At 38.7% G+C, this 18,779-nt stretch overlaps 1 protein-coding gene across 1 annotated transcript in view; it reads left to right on the top strand.

The window, feature by feature from the left end:
• HSPA4 (heat shock protein family A (Hsp70) member 4) overlaps positions 1-17,647 on the top strand; it is an 18,752-nt gene extending 1,105 nt beyond the window's left edge. The window contains exons 2-20 of the mRNA XM_035902678.1: positions 174-321; positions 4,034-4,091; positions 5,753-5,893; positions 6,610-6,732; positions 7,187-7,286; positions 7,683-7,816; positions 9,721-9,965; positions 10,371-10,447; positions 10,750-10,901; positions 11,848-11,954; positions 12,374-12,507; positions 12,991-13,172; positions 13,577-13,666; positions 14,244-14,396; positions 14,887-15,012; positions 16,045-16,152; positions 16,426-16,545; positions 16,951-17,112; positions 17,382-17,647. Of these exons, the coding sequence (XP_035758571.1) occupies positions 174-321; positions 4,034-4,091; positions 5,753-5,893; positions 6,610-6,732; positions 7,187-7,286; positions 7,683-7,816; positions 9,721-9,965; positions 10,371-10,447; positions 10,750-10,901; positions 11,848-11,954; positions 12,374-12,507; positions 12,991-13,172; positions 13,577-13,666; positions 14,244-14,396; positions 14,887-15,012; positions 16,045-16,152; positions 16,426-16,545; positions 16,951-17,112; positions 17,382-17,588 (2,567 nt within the window). The 3' untranslated portion in view covers positions 17,589-17,647. The remainder of the gene's footprint in view (positions 1-173; positions 322-4,033; positions 4,092-5,752; positions 5,894-6,609; positions 6,733-7,186; positions 7,287-7,682; positions 7,817-9,720; positions 9,966-10,370; positions 10,448-10,749; positions 10,902-11,847; positions 11,955-12,373; positions 12,508-12,990; positions 13,173-13,576; positions 13,667-14,243; positions 14,397-14,886; positions 15,013-16,044; positions 16,153-16,425; positions 16,546-16,950; positions 17,113-17,381) is intronic.
• Positions 17,648-18,779: the final 1,132 nt, after the last annotated feature.

Below are 18,779 nucleotides of genomic sequence, written 5' to 3'. Positions count from 1 at the left end.
GAGCGGGCGGCTTCCATGCGTGCTTAAAGAAAGAGCGGAGACCATGCGGCAGGCGTGGAGGGGTGTTCGGGGGGACCCTGCGCTCCCTCCCTTGCTCTGAGCGCGGCCAGTTTGCCCTCCCTGAGGCAGGGCTGCGGTGTTACGATTAAAAGGACGGGATCCGTGAATATAAGAAAAGGCAGCCGTGTCTTTGGCCGCTGGAAGTAGCGAAGCTTACTTTCCAATAAACGTATGGGCCGCGTGTTGGCGTAGCTGGCAGCATACCTGCGTGTTCTCCCGCCGCTCAAGCCCCGTTTCCCCCGGTGCAGCCCGACCGTGGAGGTGAACGCTGTAGCTGAGCTCCCTGCGAGCTCGTTGGCCTGCCCTTGGGTCAAAGCTTAGAAAAGCTGCTTAGCAGCCCTCCCTTCGGACTGTGTATTTCTCTGTTCAGCAAGGATTCTCAAGAAAACTTGCATTTGTTTTGAGTATTGGGTCTTTTTAAACCTTCACTTCAAACCAGCTAGCCACCAGGTTGAGAGGCTGCTGGGGTGGGGAAGTAGAATGTGAATAGGCAGCACGGTGTCAGACATCTGCTTTTCTGCGAAGGGGGCTGACTAACAGAGCAATTCACTGGTGAACTTTGTTTTCGAGACCTTTATAATGTTTCTAGTATGTTCTAATTCTACTTATAAATAGGCTTCCCAGTGCATTTCTCAGGAAGACTGTGCATGGCTTATTTTTAATAAGAAACTTGCTAAGAAGGAGAGGGAGACCTGGGATAAAACTCTTCTAAGAATGAATTGCAAAATAAAGGCAGAAAAGGAACTTGAGTCCATCAAACCTGGAGGGGAACTGTTAGGAAAGCTGTCTTGAAAGTGTTTCTACAGCTTACTATTTGTTGTACTATAGCTTTATTTTAAAGAGATACTGAAATAAATGGCTGTCTCAGTGAGACAATTGCATTGTATTGGGTGTTGTGTGTGGTTTGTGGGTTTTTTTCCCCCTAGATCCTTCATATCTGTTTAAAAAGACAAGAAGCATAAAATGACCTTGCTTCTCATTAGACAATACCTCAGCTCTGTTTGATTATTACTATCTCTAAGCAATTAAAAAAAGGAGAAGGAAATCTTTAATTTGGTACATGTGCTAGAGTAAGGACTAGTCTCTTCAGTATTCTCAATAATATGGAAATGTAAAGGTTAGGTGTACTAGAAAAATACTACATGTAAAGAATTCCAAAGCAGTCTTCTCTCTAGGCATCTGGCCCTCACATAGTTGAGGTTCTGCTTATATATTTGGGATAGGAACGCAAAACTCCCTTGTTGAAGGAGATGAGCTATATGAAAAACCTGCCACAATGCATCGTTCAGGAGATAATTCAGTTATGAAAGGCTGAAGTGAAATTGGGGAAAAAAAATGGCATATAGAAAATGATAGAGGTTTTAACAGGACTTAATCTCCAAGTACTGTTCTGAGGGAATGCAGGAAACCATTCTGTAAGCGAACATGTCTATTAAAAGAAATCATTAATGACTTTTAAATGTCTGTCTTGGAAACGGCCTGATTCAAAAAGTCAGTGCTTGGCATTTCTTTACAGTGAGCTCTTGGGGAAGCCATGTAAGGTGTTATGATGAGTTTCTTCAGGAATCAGCTCCTGGTCAGGGTTAAACGCTATTTTATGTTTTTTATGATGACATCCAAGTTTTGGGAGGGATTAGCAGATATGTGTTACTGTAGTTGTTTGTATGTCTTAAGTAAACCCTACTGAACACACTGTGTTTAGCTCAGTGGCAAAGATGAAATTCTCACTGAATCTGCTTTCATCTCTGTACTGGGGTTCGTACAGAATCCTGTGAGATTTGAACCTGCATATCCAAAAGCAGCACAAAACATGCTGTGTCTTTGAATATGGTATTATTGAATAATGGTACAGAAAGCTAGTAAAAATGAGAGGAACAAAAATTAAGGTAGTTTCATTGCCTCCATAAGGATGAAGATACTTGGATTAAGTGAAATAGTTGTGACTGATCTTATGATGCTAGCACTGTTTTTTAGTGTAGAGGAAATGTCCTGTCAGGGACAAGGATGTCTTCCAAGGAAGTGAAAGCAGGTGGAGGGTAAGGGTGAAGTAGTGCCTGCAGGTGTATTAAGGAAGTTCAAAGCTCTGCTTAAGTTGCTTCGTTAGACCTCTGATGACCTTCACTGTGATTATATGTTTCCACTTAAAATGATGTGGTTAGTTTTTCAGCTTCCATGAAATGGTGTAATAATATAATTTGTATTTAATGAGTTAGCCCTGGTTCCTATGGTGAACTGATCTGGGGAGTGTCACTGGCCAAAAATTCTTCCCTCACAGCTGAAGGTACTTCTGCACTGGGTCTGTGCATGGCTTCCCAAGGCTCCACTGGGAGCCAGGGTTAACTTGGGAAAAGGGTTGGGATGGGCAGAAAGGGAAGGAGTGGGGCCAAGGGGAACCATCCTGTCTGTCCAGCTCCCCAGAGAAGCTTGCCTGTTTATAAAGCCAAGCAGGAGGCAAGCATATTTTAAGAAGAATGTATGCACTGAAGGATTTTATTCCTGGCATATGGAAATCAGTAATTTTGATTACTGTGCTGTATCCTTCTGTTGAGGCAGACAGACTTCTACCTTGAGGTTTTAGTGTGGCAGATTTAAAGGGTTCTATAATGTGGATTTGTGGTGATTGGGGACTGATGGCTTGTGAATTTAGCAGTGGAGTAGCTGGATATTGTTTTTTATGCAGGAGAAAAGCAACAATTCATGTCTTAATTCCTTTCTGGAGACCAGAGTAAATTAATAACTAGCTTCCTGCCTGGGGCTCATTAGGTTTTTAGCTGTATGTTCTGCATCTCCTTTTCTCTTACTACGGGCCTTAGGGTCTGCATAGCACAGAACTTCCTTGCTTTTTGTTAACTAACCCCCACTTAGTTTTTTTTTCAAATAATGACAGATTCATTCCGAAATGTTAATCCTATTGCTACATATGCTTTAGGGTGGGCCTTGCTTCATTTTTTTAATTAATAAATTGGAGGAAGATAGAAAACCAATGCAATTGTAGCACTCTAATCTTCAATTCTATTTTTGACAGTTTCTGTTTGGAAGACTAGTTCTGAACCTCAGGCTGAGTTGGTATTTGTTTCTTGTGGCAGCCCTATGGCATAACCCTGCTGTAAAGCAGTTGCTTGACCTGCTGCATAGTGAGCAGCTTAATTATGCTCTTAGTATACTGTTGTGTGAATAGTAAAGAACTGCTTGACTAACAGCATTTGATTATCCCCCCCCCCGTAAATTTATCTCAGTGGTATGAGGATATTGGGTTAGAGGGCTGGGTTTAAGTTTGGTAGGGCTTCTATAGTTTGTTAAATATGTAAATCAAGGGGCTTAATAGGTCTAGGAATCTCTCCAAAATGGAGTATTTTTTTATTATTCTATCTTTTTCAGAACTGCAAGCTGTCACAAAGTAGTTTGGTGTAAAGTATGACTTTTCTTTCTGTAATCTACATTATTTCAGTGGGTATAGATGAAACTTATAAACACCACTCTTTCTCCACAGGTTTTTTCTTCCTGCTCTTAAAGGATTTGCTTTAAAACTGAAAAGCTTTGTTAGCATTTGGTACAGACACATAGGAATTATTTTCTTAGTATCTGATTTACCTCATGTGGTACTTCTGAACAGTTGAATGTTCCCTGTATTACTAGTGAACAATTTATCTTTGAGTGGCTTAGATACATGGGTAACTATTGAGATAAAGCGTGTCTACCCAATTATTACTTAGATGTAAAACTTGAAGTAGCATGAATAAGTTTGGGTTTCGTGCTGTTCTGCAGTGAGGAGCATTTCTGTTTTAACTTAACTTGGAGTGCCTGTTTCTTTCCAGAATTCACAGAACATTGCACACATTGCAGTGAGTGACCAGCCAAATACTGTTTAAAATATCTCTAGTCCAGTTAATACTATTAACACTTTTTGACAAAAAAATATACAATGCAGTTCTACCAATTGCTTACTAACTGGAAACCTTTCTTCTCATTATAGATCATGTATATCCTTTGGGCCCAAGAATCGCTCGATTGGTGCTGCAGCTAAAAGCCAGGTGAGCGTATAGTTTGGGTAAAAGCACCTTTAGTAGTCAAAAATCAGATTAGCAGAATGTATTTTTTTATTACTGAAGATTACAGATGTCTCTGAGCTGGTGTCCTAGTGTCTCCATAACTGTAATGAACAGCTGAGCTTAATTCAGCTGTTCAGCATGCAATGCTGCTTTGTCATCTTGGATAGAAATCAAAGGGTTGACAGTTGCACATAATGAAATGTAAAAAAAATATCTTTGCCTCTAAAGAAATTATGATGAATACTTTTTTAGGTTGCAAATGTAAATTCTAAAGCTAAGCGATAGTGTTTCATCCTACCTTAGCTTGTTCTAGTTGGTGTGCATTATGATAGCTTTTAATTATGTGGCTACATTCTATAGAATTCCATTAAGTGCATAATATTGGCAGAAAGGGGACATGAGTTTAAATATATATTGCCTTCTTAAGTCTTTGTGGTTGATTTACAATCTAAATATCTATCTTGGGTGTTCTTGCTCATACTTTGAGTTTCTGCTGGTGTAGGTAGGTAACTATGATTTAAGGACTGAGAAGAAGTTAAGCTGATTTGTCCTGGTCATGACATTTGGGTCCTGCTGTATCATATCTTGTGTTGCTGTGAAACCCCTATAAAACATGATTTTTTTTTGAAGTCCTCTACAGGAAGTGACTATTCAAACACTTGGTTTTTCTTAGCCTAAAATACCTAGAGATGTGTGAAGATTCATTATCTAGAATACAAAAATGACTGGATACAACAATATTATTCAAGAACTGAAGAACTGTACTAGAACTAAATACAGATGTTTTTTCTGGAATTGAGTGTCTGCTTAGCTTAAAGAAATTCATTGATACAGAGATCCAGTAGAGATGAGGTATGTCCTGCAGAAACTAAACTTACAGAAAATCAAACCAGGTTACTTAGGAAATAGACACTTGACTGAAACTGAATCACAGGTAAATGTTATATGGTACAGTGCTTGTCTGCTTTGTCAACTTCTGTGCTTTTTTCAGTATGTGTCTTGCTCTAATATAAATGAGAAAATGAAATGAGTTTACTTGCACTACATGAAAACAAGCTGTAATGATTTTTTCACTTCTCCATTTGCACTGATCTCTGCTATTAATAAAAGACAATCTACCTTTTGTCAGTGAAGTTGGCAGTATCATCTTGGGACCCTCCTGACTTTTTAAAGCTTCATGACAAGGTCCTTGAACTGTTTTGTGAGAATATCTGTGTGTTGACTGTCACATGCATGTGATGAACCCAAACTGGAGTTTACATCAATATGCTTGTTAAGTTTGCTAAATTACTGGCTGCAATGCAGTAGAAAGGTAGAGTGGTAGAAAACGGGTAAATGGGAACGACACTTTGCTAACCTTTTTTTAAATTGTCCTACACATACACCATGAAAGTTGAGTGCTATTTTAATCATTTTTTGATAGAATCTTGTCTCACTTTTCTAGCATACATTTTATTTTAAATCTCAAATTCCTGTAGGTTACCTGAGCTATCAGAGGGAAGTTGCCTTCTAGCAACTGCCCTGATACTATTAAGATAGAAATGACAAAAATATTCTGGCGAGGGAAGCATGAGAAAACTGTCTTCTGTTTGAAATGCAGATGTTCCCCTGACATGTTGTATTAAAGATTTCTTTTCCTCTAGGTTATTTCAAATGCAAAGAATACAGTACAAAGTTTTAAAAGATTTCATGGTCGTGCATTCTCAGATCCCTTTGTTCAAGCTGAAAAAGCAAGCCTTGCGTATGAACTTGTCCAGCTGCCAACAGGCTCAACTGGCATCAAGGTAAGTCTGGCATATTTGAAAAAGAGCCAGAGAAGGAAACTGGTAAAGTTTCCTTTTATCTCTTTATTTTGAATCTGCTTGCTGTAGTTTCTGTTCTCTTGTGAATGGAAAGTCTTAAATAGGGAATAAAAGACTAATAATGGAGATGGTCTCTCCAGGTGTTAGGTGAGACTGACTTTTAGAGTTATACAATTTCTCTGCCTTGCAAATCCAGTCCCACACAAACTGTTTGAGCAGTGCTTTTTTCGTTAACTCAGTGGCAAATCTGGAAGACAAGCTGCTAGACCAGTGTACTTATTTAGCTGCTACCCAGATACTGCAAGGGTGTAAGATGTCAGCTTAGTACTTCAGGTGAAAAGGTAAAAAATTTTTGTCAACAACGGCTGAACTTCTGATCTGTATTTTAGCAATAACTAATTAACTTCCCCAGAACAGTAGGGAGGAAGGCATGCTAGGCATCATTTAGCAATCAGGATTCAAAAAAAATCTATGTCCAGAGCAGCTTTGTGTACATGAATTCTTAAATGTGCATTCCAGTATTTATGTATTATCTTGCACTTGCTGTGCACAAGCTCAGCTGTCAGAGAAGGTTGCGTAGAGCTGCATTACTACTGAAGCTTGCTTTTAGTGAAGACTGTTTCTTGTCCATATTCCTTATTTCTGTACTGCATGGGTTTTACTGTAGTGTAATATGTATACACAATTTTTATTTGAAGGCCATGTATATGGAAGAAGAAAGAAACTTTACTATTGAACAGGTGACAGGAATGCTTCTTACCAAATTAAAAGAGACTGCTGAGAATGCGCTTAAGAAGCCTGTAGTTGACTGTGTTGTTTCTGTAAGTATGTGATCATATGAAACAAGTATTTACTTATTTATCTTAAACTGAAGAGATTTGTGGTAATAGCATTAAATTGCCCACTATACCTGAATATTCAGGTCTTTGTCTTTTCTATTTAATCTTACTTGGATCTCTTCAAAACTAGACTTGCTTCATTAATGGTGAGATGTCTTAAATTGCTGCTAATTAGCGGCATAAATAAATTTGGTATCTGTTTCTGGTTTTTGCTCCTAAAATGTGTCTTGTAAGAGGGAATGGAAGAAGGTTCACAGAAAGTAACTTTGTTTTTGTGTAACGTTTTCCTTGCTTTTTCTTTGTTGCAACTGAAATGGACATTAAATTTGAAGGATACCTCAGCTGTTCTCTACACCAAATCCCTATACAGGCTTGTTATAACTAATTGCTGAAGAAGGCTCTTCTAAATATTAATATTGGCTATCTGATTTTGCAGGTTCCTTGTTTCTACACAGATGCAGAAAGGAGATCTGTGATGGATGCTACACAGATTGCTGGTCTCAACTGTCTGAGATTAATAAATGAAACAACTGCAGGTAATACCTTCCTTTCTCTCCCACACTTAATATCATGGTTTTATTAGCCAAAAGGGCTTTCAGTCTGTTGTTGATTCATGCCCTCTGGAATTACTGACGGTTTTGTAAACTTAAAATAGATTAGTTGATCATAAAGTTTCTTAAGCTCTGGTATTTTTTTGTTGCTTTACCAAGGCATAAAGTTACTTCTTGAATATCTGTTTCAATGCAGCTACTAGGAGGGGCTAATGCTGTTCAATGTTCCTTTAGCATTGGGAATTCTGTTTAATGAGGTATCCATTTCTGTAGCTTGAAAAGTGAGATGAAATGCTAATGCTGTTTACTGATACACCATTTCTTAAGGAATTAGAAAACTGAATGTCCTAACTGTACTCTTTGACTCTTCTTCCTGTGTAGTTGCCCTTGCATATGGAATCTATAAGCAAGACCTGCCTGCCTTGGAGGAGAAGCCACGGAATGTTGTTTTTGTGGATATGGGGCATTCTGCATTCCAAGTTTCTGTTTGTGCATTCAACAAAGGAAAACTGAAAGTAAACAATCTGTTATGTATCCATTTTAATCACCAATAGAAATCTTCATCAGTACATACATGGACTGTGACAGGCAAGCTTGCCTGTCTTTACATAAGCAAGGCCAGACAGCTCAATTCATATTCTTAAAGTTGCACTTTGTCTGGAGTTAAAAGTAGGACAGGGAACTAGAGAGCTTTTGAGCGATATGCGGAGGAAGCAAACATGCCTTAATCACAGGCTTTGGCAAAGAATAAAAAAAACCTGGATTAAATTATTTATTCAGAAATTATCATATCTGACTGGATGCTGCTTTCAAAAAATACTCCAGTCATGAGATTGAGCGTTAAAACTGGAATTCCTAGAATGGTATAAGTGACAACCATTTTATTTTAACACTCACTGTGGTGCTCATGTAAAAGAATAAAAACATTCTTAATTACTTTAAGCTGCAAATGGAAGCTAAGCAAGTTGCAGTGTACTTCTAAGTGTAAGTTGCCAAAGCACTACTGTTTTCCAGCAAATACTAACATTTCTTAGTTGGCTCTTACAATTACAATATGGATTTTTGCAGTTCCAATAACTTGCTCTTAACTGGCTAGAGAAACAAACACAAATTTTAAAGGGGTAGTGAAATGAAGAGAAGGCAAGAGTTCTGAAAACAGTAGGGTGGTTGTAGTTCTGTTTCTTCTTGTGAGGAAACAGAACTTACTTTGTGTTTCTCTCAGACTTTTCTTTTAAACTTTGAAACCATAGAAATACTGAATGGATGCTTTCGAGTATAGAATGAAGAGCTGGACAGCAAGGCAGTTAAAACAGTGTAGAGATCAAACTTTTTGTGAAAGAGTACTGAGAATAATGTGATACTTTACTGATTTCTATTCCGGAAAAAAAAAGTTGCCAATATGTTTAAAGAGTAGAATCAGCTGAGGTGGATGGGCTACAGATGTTCTTTGCAGATAACTCCTAGGTGAAGAATGAGCACCTATTTGCAAGAGTTAATAACACTTATTCCCTTCATGTTTTATTTTTAGCTTGGTGTAAGCATGTTCCACCCTTATGAGGCATCAAATATTAAACTGGGATATGATTCAAGTCAAACTGACAGTGGCTAAGCAGAGTTTGGAAGCTCTGTGGTCTGCTTACAGTACAAGTTACTGAACAGATTGTGTTGCTAAGCCTTGCCCTATCTTAAATTTCTTTTAAAAGTTGTCACCTCATTACAGGAAAGTTGGGTGCCCAAGGATGCTTTTTAGCAATTGAGAGAGCAGATTTTTTTTCTCTTGGATCTTGTAACTGCTGTATGTATGCGTTGTAATTCTTGAGAGAATTACCATTCACAGGGAGGTCTAATATCTGTGTAGCTGCCAGAATTTGTCTGCAGTAATGGTGGTTCTTTCTGCAATAGTGTTTTGAACATACTGTATCTAATATCAGCTACAAAGGGCATAGGGTAATAATGGCTTAGACTTGGTAGGCTTCAAAAAAAAAGTATCTCTTAGTATGTGTACAACTACTGCAGTTGCAGTCCACACGAATGATCAGATGTTTGCGATGCAATTGCTACTTAGATTGCTCTGAAATTGAAAGACTAGCTTAATTTTTGCCAGCAGCATCCATGAAATCTGAAACATGAGTATGGGACATAGCTTTAGTGTTTGGGATAGGTTAGGCTTCTAGACGAGGCTTATCAAAAGAAACTCCTTGCTAGTGATGGCAAGGGCAGAATAAGAGGAACTGCACTGGATTTTTTTCTGTTGTGGCTGCATCAGTATAATTCTTCCTGTGTAGTAATGTGATACCTGCTTTGATTTTAAAGTTGGACTATCTTTGAAACAAAAAAAATGCTTTGATGTTAACTGCTGATCGGTTTCACTGAAGTAATGACAAATTGTACTATTACTGAAGAGTTCAATTTTTTTAAGGTTCTTGCTACATCATTTGATACAACACTTGGAGGCAGGAAGTTTGATGAGATGTTAGTTGAATACTTTTGTGAAGAATTCGGAAAGAAATATAAACTAGACATAAAGTCAAAGATTCGTGCGTTGTTGAGGCTATACCAGGAATGTGAAAAACTGAAAAAATTGATGAGCGCTAATGCCTCTGATCTCCCGATGAACATAGAATGCTTCATGAATGATATAGATGTCTCTGGAACAATGAACAGGTAATGTTTATGCTTCTATGAAGGTAAGCTTTAGAGTGCCCTTCATTCAGATTGCTTCAGTCAAGAAAGAAATGTGGTACAAAGTACCAGCTCTTAGGACTGGAGGGAGGTGGGAAATGTAAGAACAATGCATGCAGGGGTGCTGCTCAAAATGACAATGTTTAGAGCCTGGTTGTTGGCCTTGAGTTAGGAGGAAAAGCTGTAAATGTTGCAAGAGTGCCTAGATTGCTAGAACCAAGTTTTTCTAGGAGAATATACTAATTAAGCATAAAACTAGGATTGGGGAGAGAGAAAATGTTGCAGTACATAGAATGACATTCTTTCAATTTTGGCATCCTGTTGTATTAGCAGTATTAACTTGCTTATGGAATATGCTATAGCTTTATTTATGGCTTCTTCCAACAGAAGCAAATTTTTAGAGATGTGTGAAGGACTTCTTGCAAGAGTAGAACCACCCCTTCGCAGTGTGCTGGAGCAAGCTAGTAAGTGAATGCGCATTCTGTATTCTGCATACAGAAGAGAGATCTGTGATACAGGCTTCCTTTTGGGTGTTGACAGTACTTGAACAGATGGATTTAGCACAGCTAACAACTTCTTGCTTAGCAGTTACAAGCTTTAAAACTTTGACACAAGCTAAGATCTGAAATTTTTATTGTTTAGTAACTTGGACAACAAGCTTAAGATAATGGCTGGTCTAGTAAAACTTCTAGTTTACGATGTCCAGTATATTTGTGTAACATGGAAACATTTAATCTATAAAAACTTATGTCTGACTCCTTTCTAGAGTTAAAGAAGGAGGATATTTATGCAGTAGAGATAATTGGTGGTACCACAAGAATCCCTGCTGTAAAAGAGAAGATCAGTAAATTTTTTGGCAAAGAAGTCAGTACAACTTTGAACGCAGATGAGGCTGTTGCCCGAGGTTGTGCACTGCAGGTAAAAAGTGCTGTTTGTTTTAGCTGTGAGTGTTTTTATTGAAATCCATAAATACTTGAGCTGGAGATCACAGGTAACATGAAAGATACTTCATGTGGGTCATGAAATGGATTTGAATAAGCTTCAGGAAAGTGGTTGGCAGAATGAGAATAGCAGCTTTAAGTGATTCCTTTGTGCTGTTTGTTTGTTAAGCCGGATCAGTGTAGCTTGTTGATGTTCTGTTTCTGTTGTGGCTGGAAACTGGGAGTCTGATAAAGCTCATGTGATAACGTTTTCTCTCCAGGCTCCTTTGGGGACCTAGGTTAAACAGGAGAAAAAATTATTTTATAGCACTGCTGATAAACTTGTGATATGGCAATAGCTTAACAACATGGATGGAAATGAAGGCTTAGGTTCTTGCTAACGGAAATTGTGTCCGAGCTGGAATCGGTCACTGTTGAATGGTTTAAGCAGTAGTAAATGCTCTCGAATGCACCTTACTTTTTCTCTGATCACTTTGCTTCTCTCTTCAAATGTTTAATATGTGCTTACAGCTCTGTGGTACAAGCTAGCTATTGGAATTGGCTTAAAAAGATAATTTTGTGTTATGGTATGCAAAAAAACCCTGGTACTATGTTCCTCTGAAAAGTAATTTAATTGAGGTTTTCTGATTTCTTATGTTAGCACTAAAACCAATTCAGTAGCCTAACCATAGCAAGCCAAACATGATGGCTCTAAATTAAAACCTGTGTATTTCCCTTTCTGGCGTGAACAGATTGTGACTGCTTCCTAAAAAAGAAGGGTACATATGAGCTTCCAGTGCTTATTATGCAGGTCCTAATTCCATCAGTGTTAGTCTCCCTTAACCTAGAGTAAATCTACATATTAAGCAGCATAAATAGCTACGTGCTGAATTCAGTTACTTATTCACCTGAATGTTTGTAATGTGGCTCTTGTGCTCTTGCAGTGTGCTATTTTGTCCCCGGCTTTCAAAGTGAGAGAATTTTCTATCACAGACTTGATACCATATCCTATTTCTTTACGATGGAATTCACCAGCAGAGGAAGGGTTGAGGTAAGAACCCTGATGTTCAGTTGTCTTGCGTGATTACATACAGCTTAAAACAAACTGATGACAACTAGAGTAAGTAACACTTTTTTTGGAACAATGCCCACTTAACAACTCCAAGTTTTGCTATTTTTTCTGAAGTTAATGGCTGTAGAAAACAAAACAAAGGATGGCCCACTTAACAACTCCAAGTTTTGCTATTTTTTTCTGAAGTTAATGACTGTAGAAAACAAAACAAAGGATAGGTGGCAGTTTAGCACTTCCTATATGGCTATTGGTCTTATTTTAACCTAAAATGTTAGACTCTTTTGTCACTTTTTAAAAAAGCTTTTCGTTAAGGAGGAAGAGTATCTGGAAAAGCTTTTGTTAACTTGTTCAGTACGTGGGATGATGCATCTGACAAAGTACTCTGTTCTATCTTGCAGTGACTGTGAGGTCTTTCCCAAGAACCATGCTGCTCCATTTTCTAAGGTCCTGACGTTCTACAGAAAGGAACCTTTTACTCTTGAGGCGTACTACAGTTCTCCCAAGGAGTTGCCTTACCCAGATCCTGCTATAGGTTAGGACCGTTCTGTAGCTTTGAGCTTTATTAATAGCCTTATACATGTTTCAGGCCTTCTTTCTGTCTGATTATAGTCTGGAAAGTGCAACCTACTACAAATGCTATAGGGACAGGTTTCCAAAGTCATATATCTGTAGTAAAATGGTTGGAGTAACATGAAGTTTGTGCACAAATAGGCTACATAAGAGCATCCGAATATTGGAGCAAACCTGAAAGGGGCATGCTTAGAATTGTGCAGCCTTTTACTGTGATAGAAGTAACACCAGCTTTTACTGTATACTGTAGAGAATTTCTAATAGCTGTGTATCCTAGCATTGCTGAGTAAAAAAAAATTGAATTTTTTGGCTTGAGTAGGATTTGATACCCCCGAGCAATTGTAATGATCTGTTGTCAGCAACAGTCAGGTTTTGGTTTACATTTGGTTATTAAGTTAACTAAATGGTATGGGTTTTTTTTTTTTTCCTTTCTGGGGTTGTTTAGCTCACTTCTTGGTTCAGAAGGTCACTCCTCAAACAGATGGATCCAGTTCAAAAGTGAAAGTCAAAGTTAGAGTAAATATCCATGGTATCTTCAGTGTTTCAAGTGCATCTTTAGTGGAGGTTCATAAGTCTGATGAGAATGAAGAGCCTATGGAAACGGATCAGCATGCAAAAGAGGAAGAGGTAATAGACTTCATTGCTCTTAGCTACTTAGAAAACTGATGAAGCACAACTGACAGAGTTCCAGGAAGGTTCTAAGACTCGTGTAAGGATTTAGTAGATGTGTCTAGCAACTAAAATATGAAGACACGACTAAGTACTAATTGAAGTATGCCATGCCAGTGACAGGTCTCTTGAAACCAGGACTGTGAGGTATAGATGAAATTCTTAATCATGCTAGGATTGAGCTGTTACTTGCCTAAGCAGAGGCTAGAGGCTTGTAACTTTTATGCCTTGAGACTCCAGCTTTCATTCTGTTTCTTCTTTTGCCTAAATAGTGTTAGATTTAAGTGAAGTGATCAGCCTAAGAAGTAATGATCTGCGCATGCATTGTTTAATGTGTCAAACTGGATCTCTTTGACTTTCAGAAGATGCAAGTAGACCAGGAAGAGCAACAAAAGACTGAAGAACAACAGCAGGCTCAACCTGAAAATAAGGCAGAGTCTGAAGAAATGGAGGTAACATGAACATCTGAGAGACTTCTGTTTTCTTAGAGGATACTTCTGGAAGATTCGTAAGAATCTGTAGCGCGTGAGCTTATCTGCTGCCTTTGTCATAGCTCTGGAAGCTAAACTTTGAATGTATTGGTAGTCTGTATTGTGCTTAGGGCTTTAGAAGTACATAAATGGCATGGATATATTGCAGGCCTGTCAAGTGACCTAGTGCTGGTAAAAGGGGTGAGCTTGTCTGTTCATGGAAGAAATAGTAATTTAGTTTCCAATAACTTAAGCACTAGAAAAGTGTTTTACTATGAGCACTATCACCCCCATGAATGTAGTCAGTGTGCCCAGAACAGGTCAGTAGTTGTGTTTAATTATCTCTGACTTCTGTCATTCTGACACTTCAGCTGATAGGTCAGTAGTTGTGTTTAATTATCTCTGACTTCATCAGCTGAAGTGTCAGAATGACAGGTAGTGTGTAGTTCTGATGTTGAGGTGTGCTAACTCAGTAATACTACTTCTATTAAAAGTCTTGAATACACAATTTGAACTGACCGGTGATGCTGGTTTTACTTTGAATCTGTGTTTCATGCAGACTTCTCAGGCTGACTCAAAAGACAAGAAAGTGGATCAACCACCTCAAGCGAAGAAGGCTAAAGTAAAGACTACTACTGTGGACCTTCCTATCGAGAATCAGTTGGTGTGGCAGATAGGGAAAAATATGCTGAATTTATTCATTGAGAATGAGGTAAACTCTTACTTGCCCAAGTAAAAAAAACTTCACTGCTTGGTCTCCAGAAACTTTGCTGTTCATTAAAGATGGTTTGTGGTCAAAAGAAGAGGAAAAGATGGGTGGAAATCCAGGGGTTTTTTTTGAGGTGGACAACAGTGTCTTGTGGAGCCAAAATACATTATTATTGTTAATTGAATGCTGTAACTTTTACTGAAGAGGTGTTCTGCAGGAAGGCTAGGTCACAAGGTGATTCAGTTCCAAAATGAGCTGCAGTTACAAGGTACTCAGTGGCTGCTACCATCAGGGTGAAGGTTCCTCAACTGGAGCAAGATTGTTCTGTACTGCATTGAATATATCACCAAAATAGAAATTAGTTCTTATTCATGTGCTTGTGTTTCGAAGAGTACTGTGGTTTACAGAACTGTAAAATCTTTAGTCAAACTTAAGCCTTTGCTAACAAGGTATCCTGGCTTTCTACCCAACTAATTTGACAACTTGTTCACAGGGTAAAATGATAATGCAGGATAAGCTAGAGAAGGAGAGGAATGATGCCAAGAATGCAGTGGAAGAATATGTGTATGATATGAGAGACAAACTCTGTGGTATTTATGAGAAATTTGTTAGTGAAGATGTAAGTATTGCTGGCTTGATTGTCTTCTAATATATTTTGTTGCAATGAACAGTTGTATTTTACTAACCCTTGACCTGTATCGGATACCATGTTTATGTAGACTGTATTTTCAGACTTCAAATTTGGAGAAACAGCTTTTAACCTTTCTGGCTATGAAGATGAACCTTCTAAATGTGGCCCAAGTACAAGCAGATGGTACCTAGGATATATTGTGTGGTTTTTCCAAAACAGTTGCAGCAACTATGATGTTATCAGAGCATGTGTTTTCAGACTGCAACAGATTAGGAGCACTTGCACAATCATTTTAAGGCAACCTGTTTTATTTTGGCTCTTTGTCAGTATTTAGGAATAGTTTAAGTTTAAAAAAAAAACCCAAAAACAAAAACAAAAAACCCCCAAAAACCCCAACAACCCTACCTAGGAACATAGTAGATGGGATTAGTCTGAGTAAATGGCACCTGTGTCTGAACAGGTTGCCTAAAAATCTCAGTATTATTAATTAGCTTTGCCTGGTGTACTAAAGGAGCTTGGTATGTAATTAACATAATTCTAAGTCAGATGACTACACTAGTCAGATGAATTGCTCCAAGCTCTTGACTAGATCTCCACTGATTATAACGGGAGCCTTGCCAGCAAGGTGTCTGCAGAGCCTAGGTACCTACATCAGAGCTAAAACTGGGACAAGTCAGGTGAGATTCATGGCACCTTTCCTAAGATAAGTTTCACTCTGTTCTCAGACTTGCTCATATGGGATGATGAAAATGGGGAGGGGAGAAGGAACAAATAGGCTTTTATGTGACAGTATTGGTCTAAACTGTGGGTGTCATAGATGGTTCTTCCTTAGTTCTAGTCTCCACCATGAAGCCATACTGAAGAATAGTTTACTACTTATTTTTCACTAAAATAGGATAAAGAGTTTCAGATAGTTCTTTACATTCTAAAAATGTGACCCTTCCAGAAAGGTTCCAGGTGTCATTTAATACCATCTGCCATCTAATAGAATTCTCACCTATTTTGTATGGATTGCTTCAGGATCGAAATAGTTTCACACTGAAGCTGGAAGATACAGAAAATTGGCTTTATGAAGATGGTGAAGACCAACCCAAACAAATTTACATTGATAAATTGACGGAATTGAAGGTAAGCGGTTCTGAAAGTAGAGAACTTTGTTTGAGTGGGGAGCTATCGTAGGTGTACTGATTCAGAGATCAGCACTGGTAACAAATGTCTTGGCTTGTTTATTAAATATATCAGGACCCAATCTCTAATAGACCTGAGGGAGACTCTGTCCCTCCTGTAAGTGATAAGTTTAAAAAGATCCACAGCAACTCCGAAATGTTGATGACCTTATCAAATCGTGTGGGAACATTGTGATGCTGCATGGGTTTTGATACCTGTTGTACTTTGTTTCAGACTCTGGGTCAGCCTATTCAGGCAAGATACCAAGAATCAGAGGAAAGACCAAAAGCATTTGAGGACTTGGGGAAGCAAATTCAGCAGTACATGAAAACTGTTCATGCGTTCAAAGCAAAGGTATTGCCATACTTAATTTCTGGCAAATGCGAGGAAGTGGTACAAACCTCTTCTGAATCTGGAATAAGCTCCTTCAAACAAAAAGCTGGTGCAACCTCCTGGCTAGCTTCTGAGGGCTTGCTGTTTACCCTATTTTCAGAAGTGGATGTTGTCTTGAAAATCTGGCAGTCTTTTTTGAATTATGTGTTGATTTCATCATGGAGGTAAAATGCCAGCAGCAGTAGAACTTCAGTTTTCTGGTTACAGAGCTGTGGGTGATCAGCTTAATTGCTCTGCTAACAAGAACAACCTTCTGGCTAAATGGTCTTTCTGGTATTCTGAAGCCAAAAGTTTGAATGAGTAAGCATGTGATTTAGCTGTTCAACACAAATAGTAGCTGTGCAAGTACTGATTTGGCTGTTTCAGGATGAACAGTATGACCATCTAGATGAAGCAGATGTAGCAAAAGTGGAGAAGAGTGCAAATGAAGCTATGGAGTGGATGAACAATAAACTTAACCTTCAAAACAAGAGAAGTCTTACTTTGGACCCAGTTATAAAAGCTAAAGAGATACAAGCTAAAACTAAAGTAAGTCTTGCTACATAATTTGCTGAATTTCTGTGGATCTCTCTTTCTTGGTCTAGTTATTTGTGCTCAGTGGAAAACTCTGAGGTGAGAAATCTCTGATAGAAGGAGAGTGATTGGGTATTAATCTGTTAATCATGTTTTGGCAACATCAGCTGTCAACTTGAACATCCAGCTGGTGGTGTCAAAAGTTAATTTGAGCAACAGGTTAAAGTACAACTGTTGGTAGATAGAAATGTTTCTAACAGTGCCTTATTCCTCTGTCTTTCTAGGAATTGACAAGTATTTGTAATCCCATAGTCACAAAACCAAAACCCAAAGTTGAGCTCCCCAAGGAGGAGCAGAAACCAGCTGAACCCAATGGACCAGTAGAAGGCCAGGGAGAAGCCAACAGCGGGTCCCAGGCTGCTGAACAGAGTGCTGCCACTGCTGCCCCGGCAGCCACGGAGAAGAAACTTCCCGAAATGGACATTGACTGAATTTCAGCACTTGTTTATATTATTGCAAACTACAATAAAGCTTTAAGTTGTCAACTTTGTATGTTCTGAATACAAATTGAAGCAAGTGAATACCACAGCATTCTTAGGAATTTTTGGAGAGGTTTGATCAATGCATCGAGTCAGAACACTTAGGTAGCGAACTACTCGGTCAAATAAGCAGTATTTCTTGCCATTATGATTGTATTTAGAAGTTTTGGTATTCTTACTAGGCCTACAGGAACAGCCATAAGCTGATTCTCCATTTTTAGTGTCCAGGGTGAGTCAATCTTTTATTTTAAGTGTTGGTATAAGGTACCTGTTCACACTAGGACTGCAAGAAGATAATGGGGGAGAAGGGGTGCTCTTCCCTGAGGCGCAGCCTTTCATTTGCTCATCTTAATCTAGCCCTTGGTTTAGCGTTAATGCACTACTCTAGATTTATATTTATTAGCACTCGAACAGTTCATAGTTACACAAGGTTTGCAAAGCGCTGGGTGGTAGCATCAGCATGTTTATTCCTTAGCTGGTGCCCTCGTATCATGGATGGCTTGGATTAATTGATTCTATAGAGTAGTGACTGCACACTCCTGTGGATCAGACTATGAATGTGCGCTAAGCTATGAAAGTATTCTGGCAAATGCCCCAGCTAATTAGACTGTGTAAACTTTTTGTCTCTAGTTAAATTAGCTGCTTGTAGAAAGAATACATATTTGTATTTCAGCTACATTCTGACTTGTTGATAACTTTTTTCTGAAGGAGGCATGCTTGCTTCCATGAGGCCTTCCATTTGGAATGCTTGGGTTTTTGTTTTTTTTTTGTTTGTTCCCCCCTGGAAAAGAAAGACCTGACCCATTTGGCATTTTTTTTCTATAAGCTTTATACAATGATTTGCTTCTAGTACTGATTGTCATTAAACTTGCAAACATTAATTTGTATGTGTTAAAATCCAAAGCTGAAACACCCATTCAGATATTGCGAGAAATAAATGCACTGGATTCTACTGGATCAACTTCTCCAGCTGTTGATTACAATGAAGAGAGCAGGGTGTCGGGGTAGATCGATGGGCCGTGTCCTTCGTGGTTGGCTTTAACGCTCACCAGGGTGCGGTGGTTTGTCAAACCCCCTTCCCTGAAGCGGAGCTAACCGCCCTCGGGGGGCTCCGTGCCAGCTCCGGGTGCCTGTCAGGGAAGG

The sequence above is a fragment of the Egretta garzetta genome, unplaced genomic scaffold, assembly GCF_000687185.1.
Source record: "Egretta garzetta isolate BGI_Z169 unplaced genomic scaffold, ASM68718v1 scaffold1, whole genome shotgun sequence".
NCBI lineage: Eukaryota > Metazoa > Chordata > Aves > Pelecaniformes > Ardeidae > Egretta > Egretta garzetta.
Note: the sequence above shows the minus strand (reverse complement) of the source record. Positions and strands in the feature narration are given on the sequence as shown.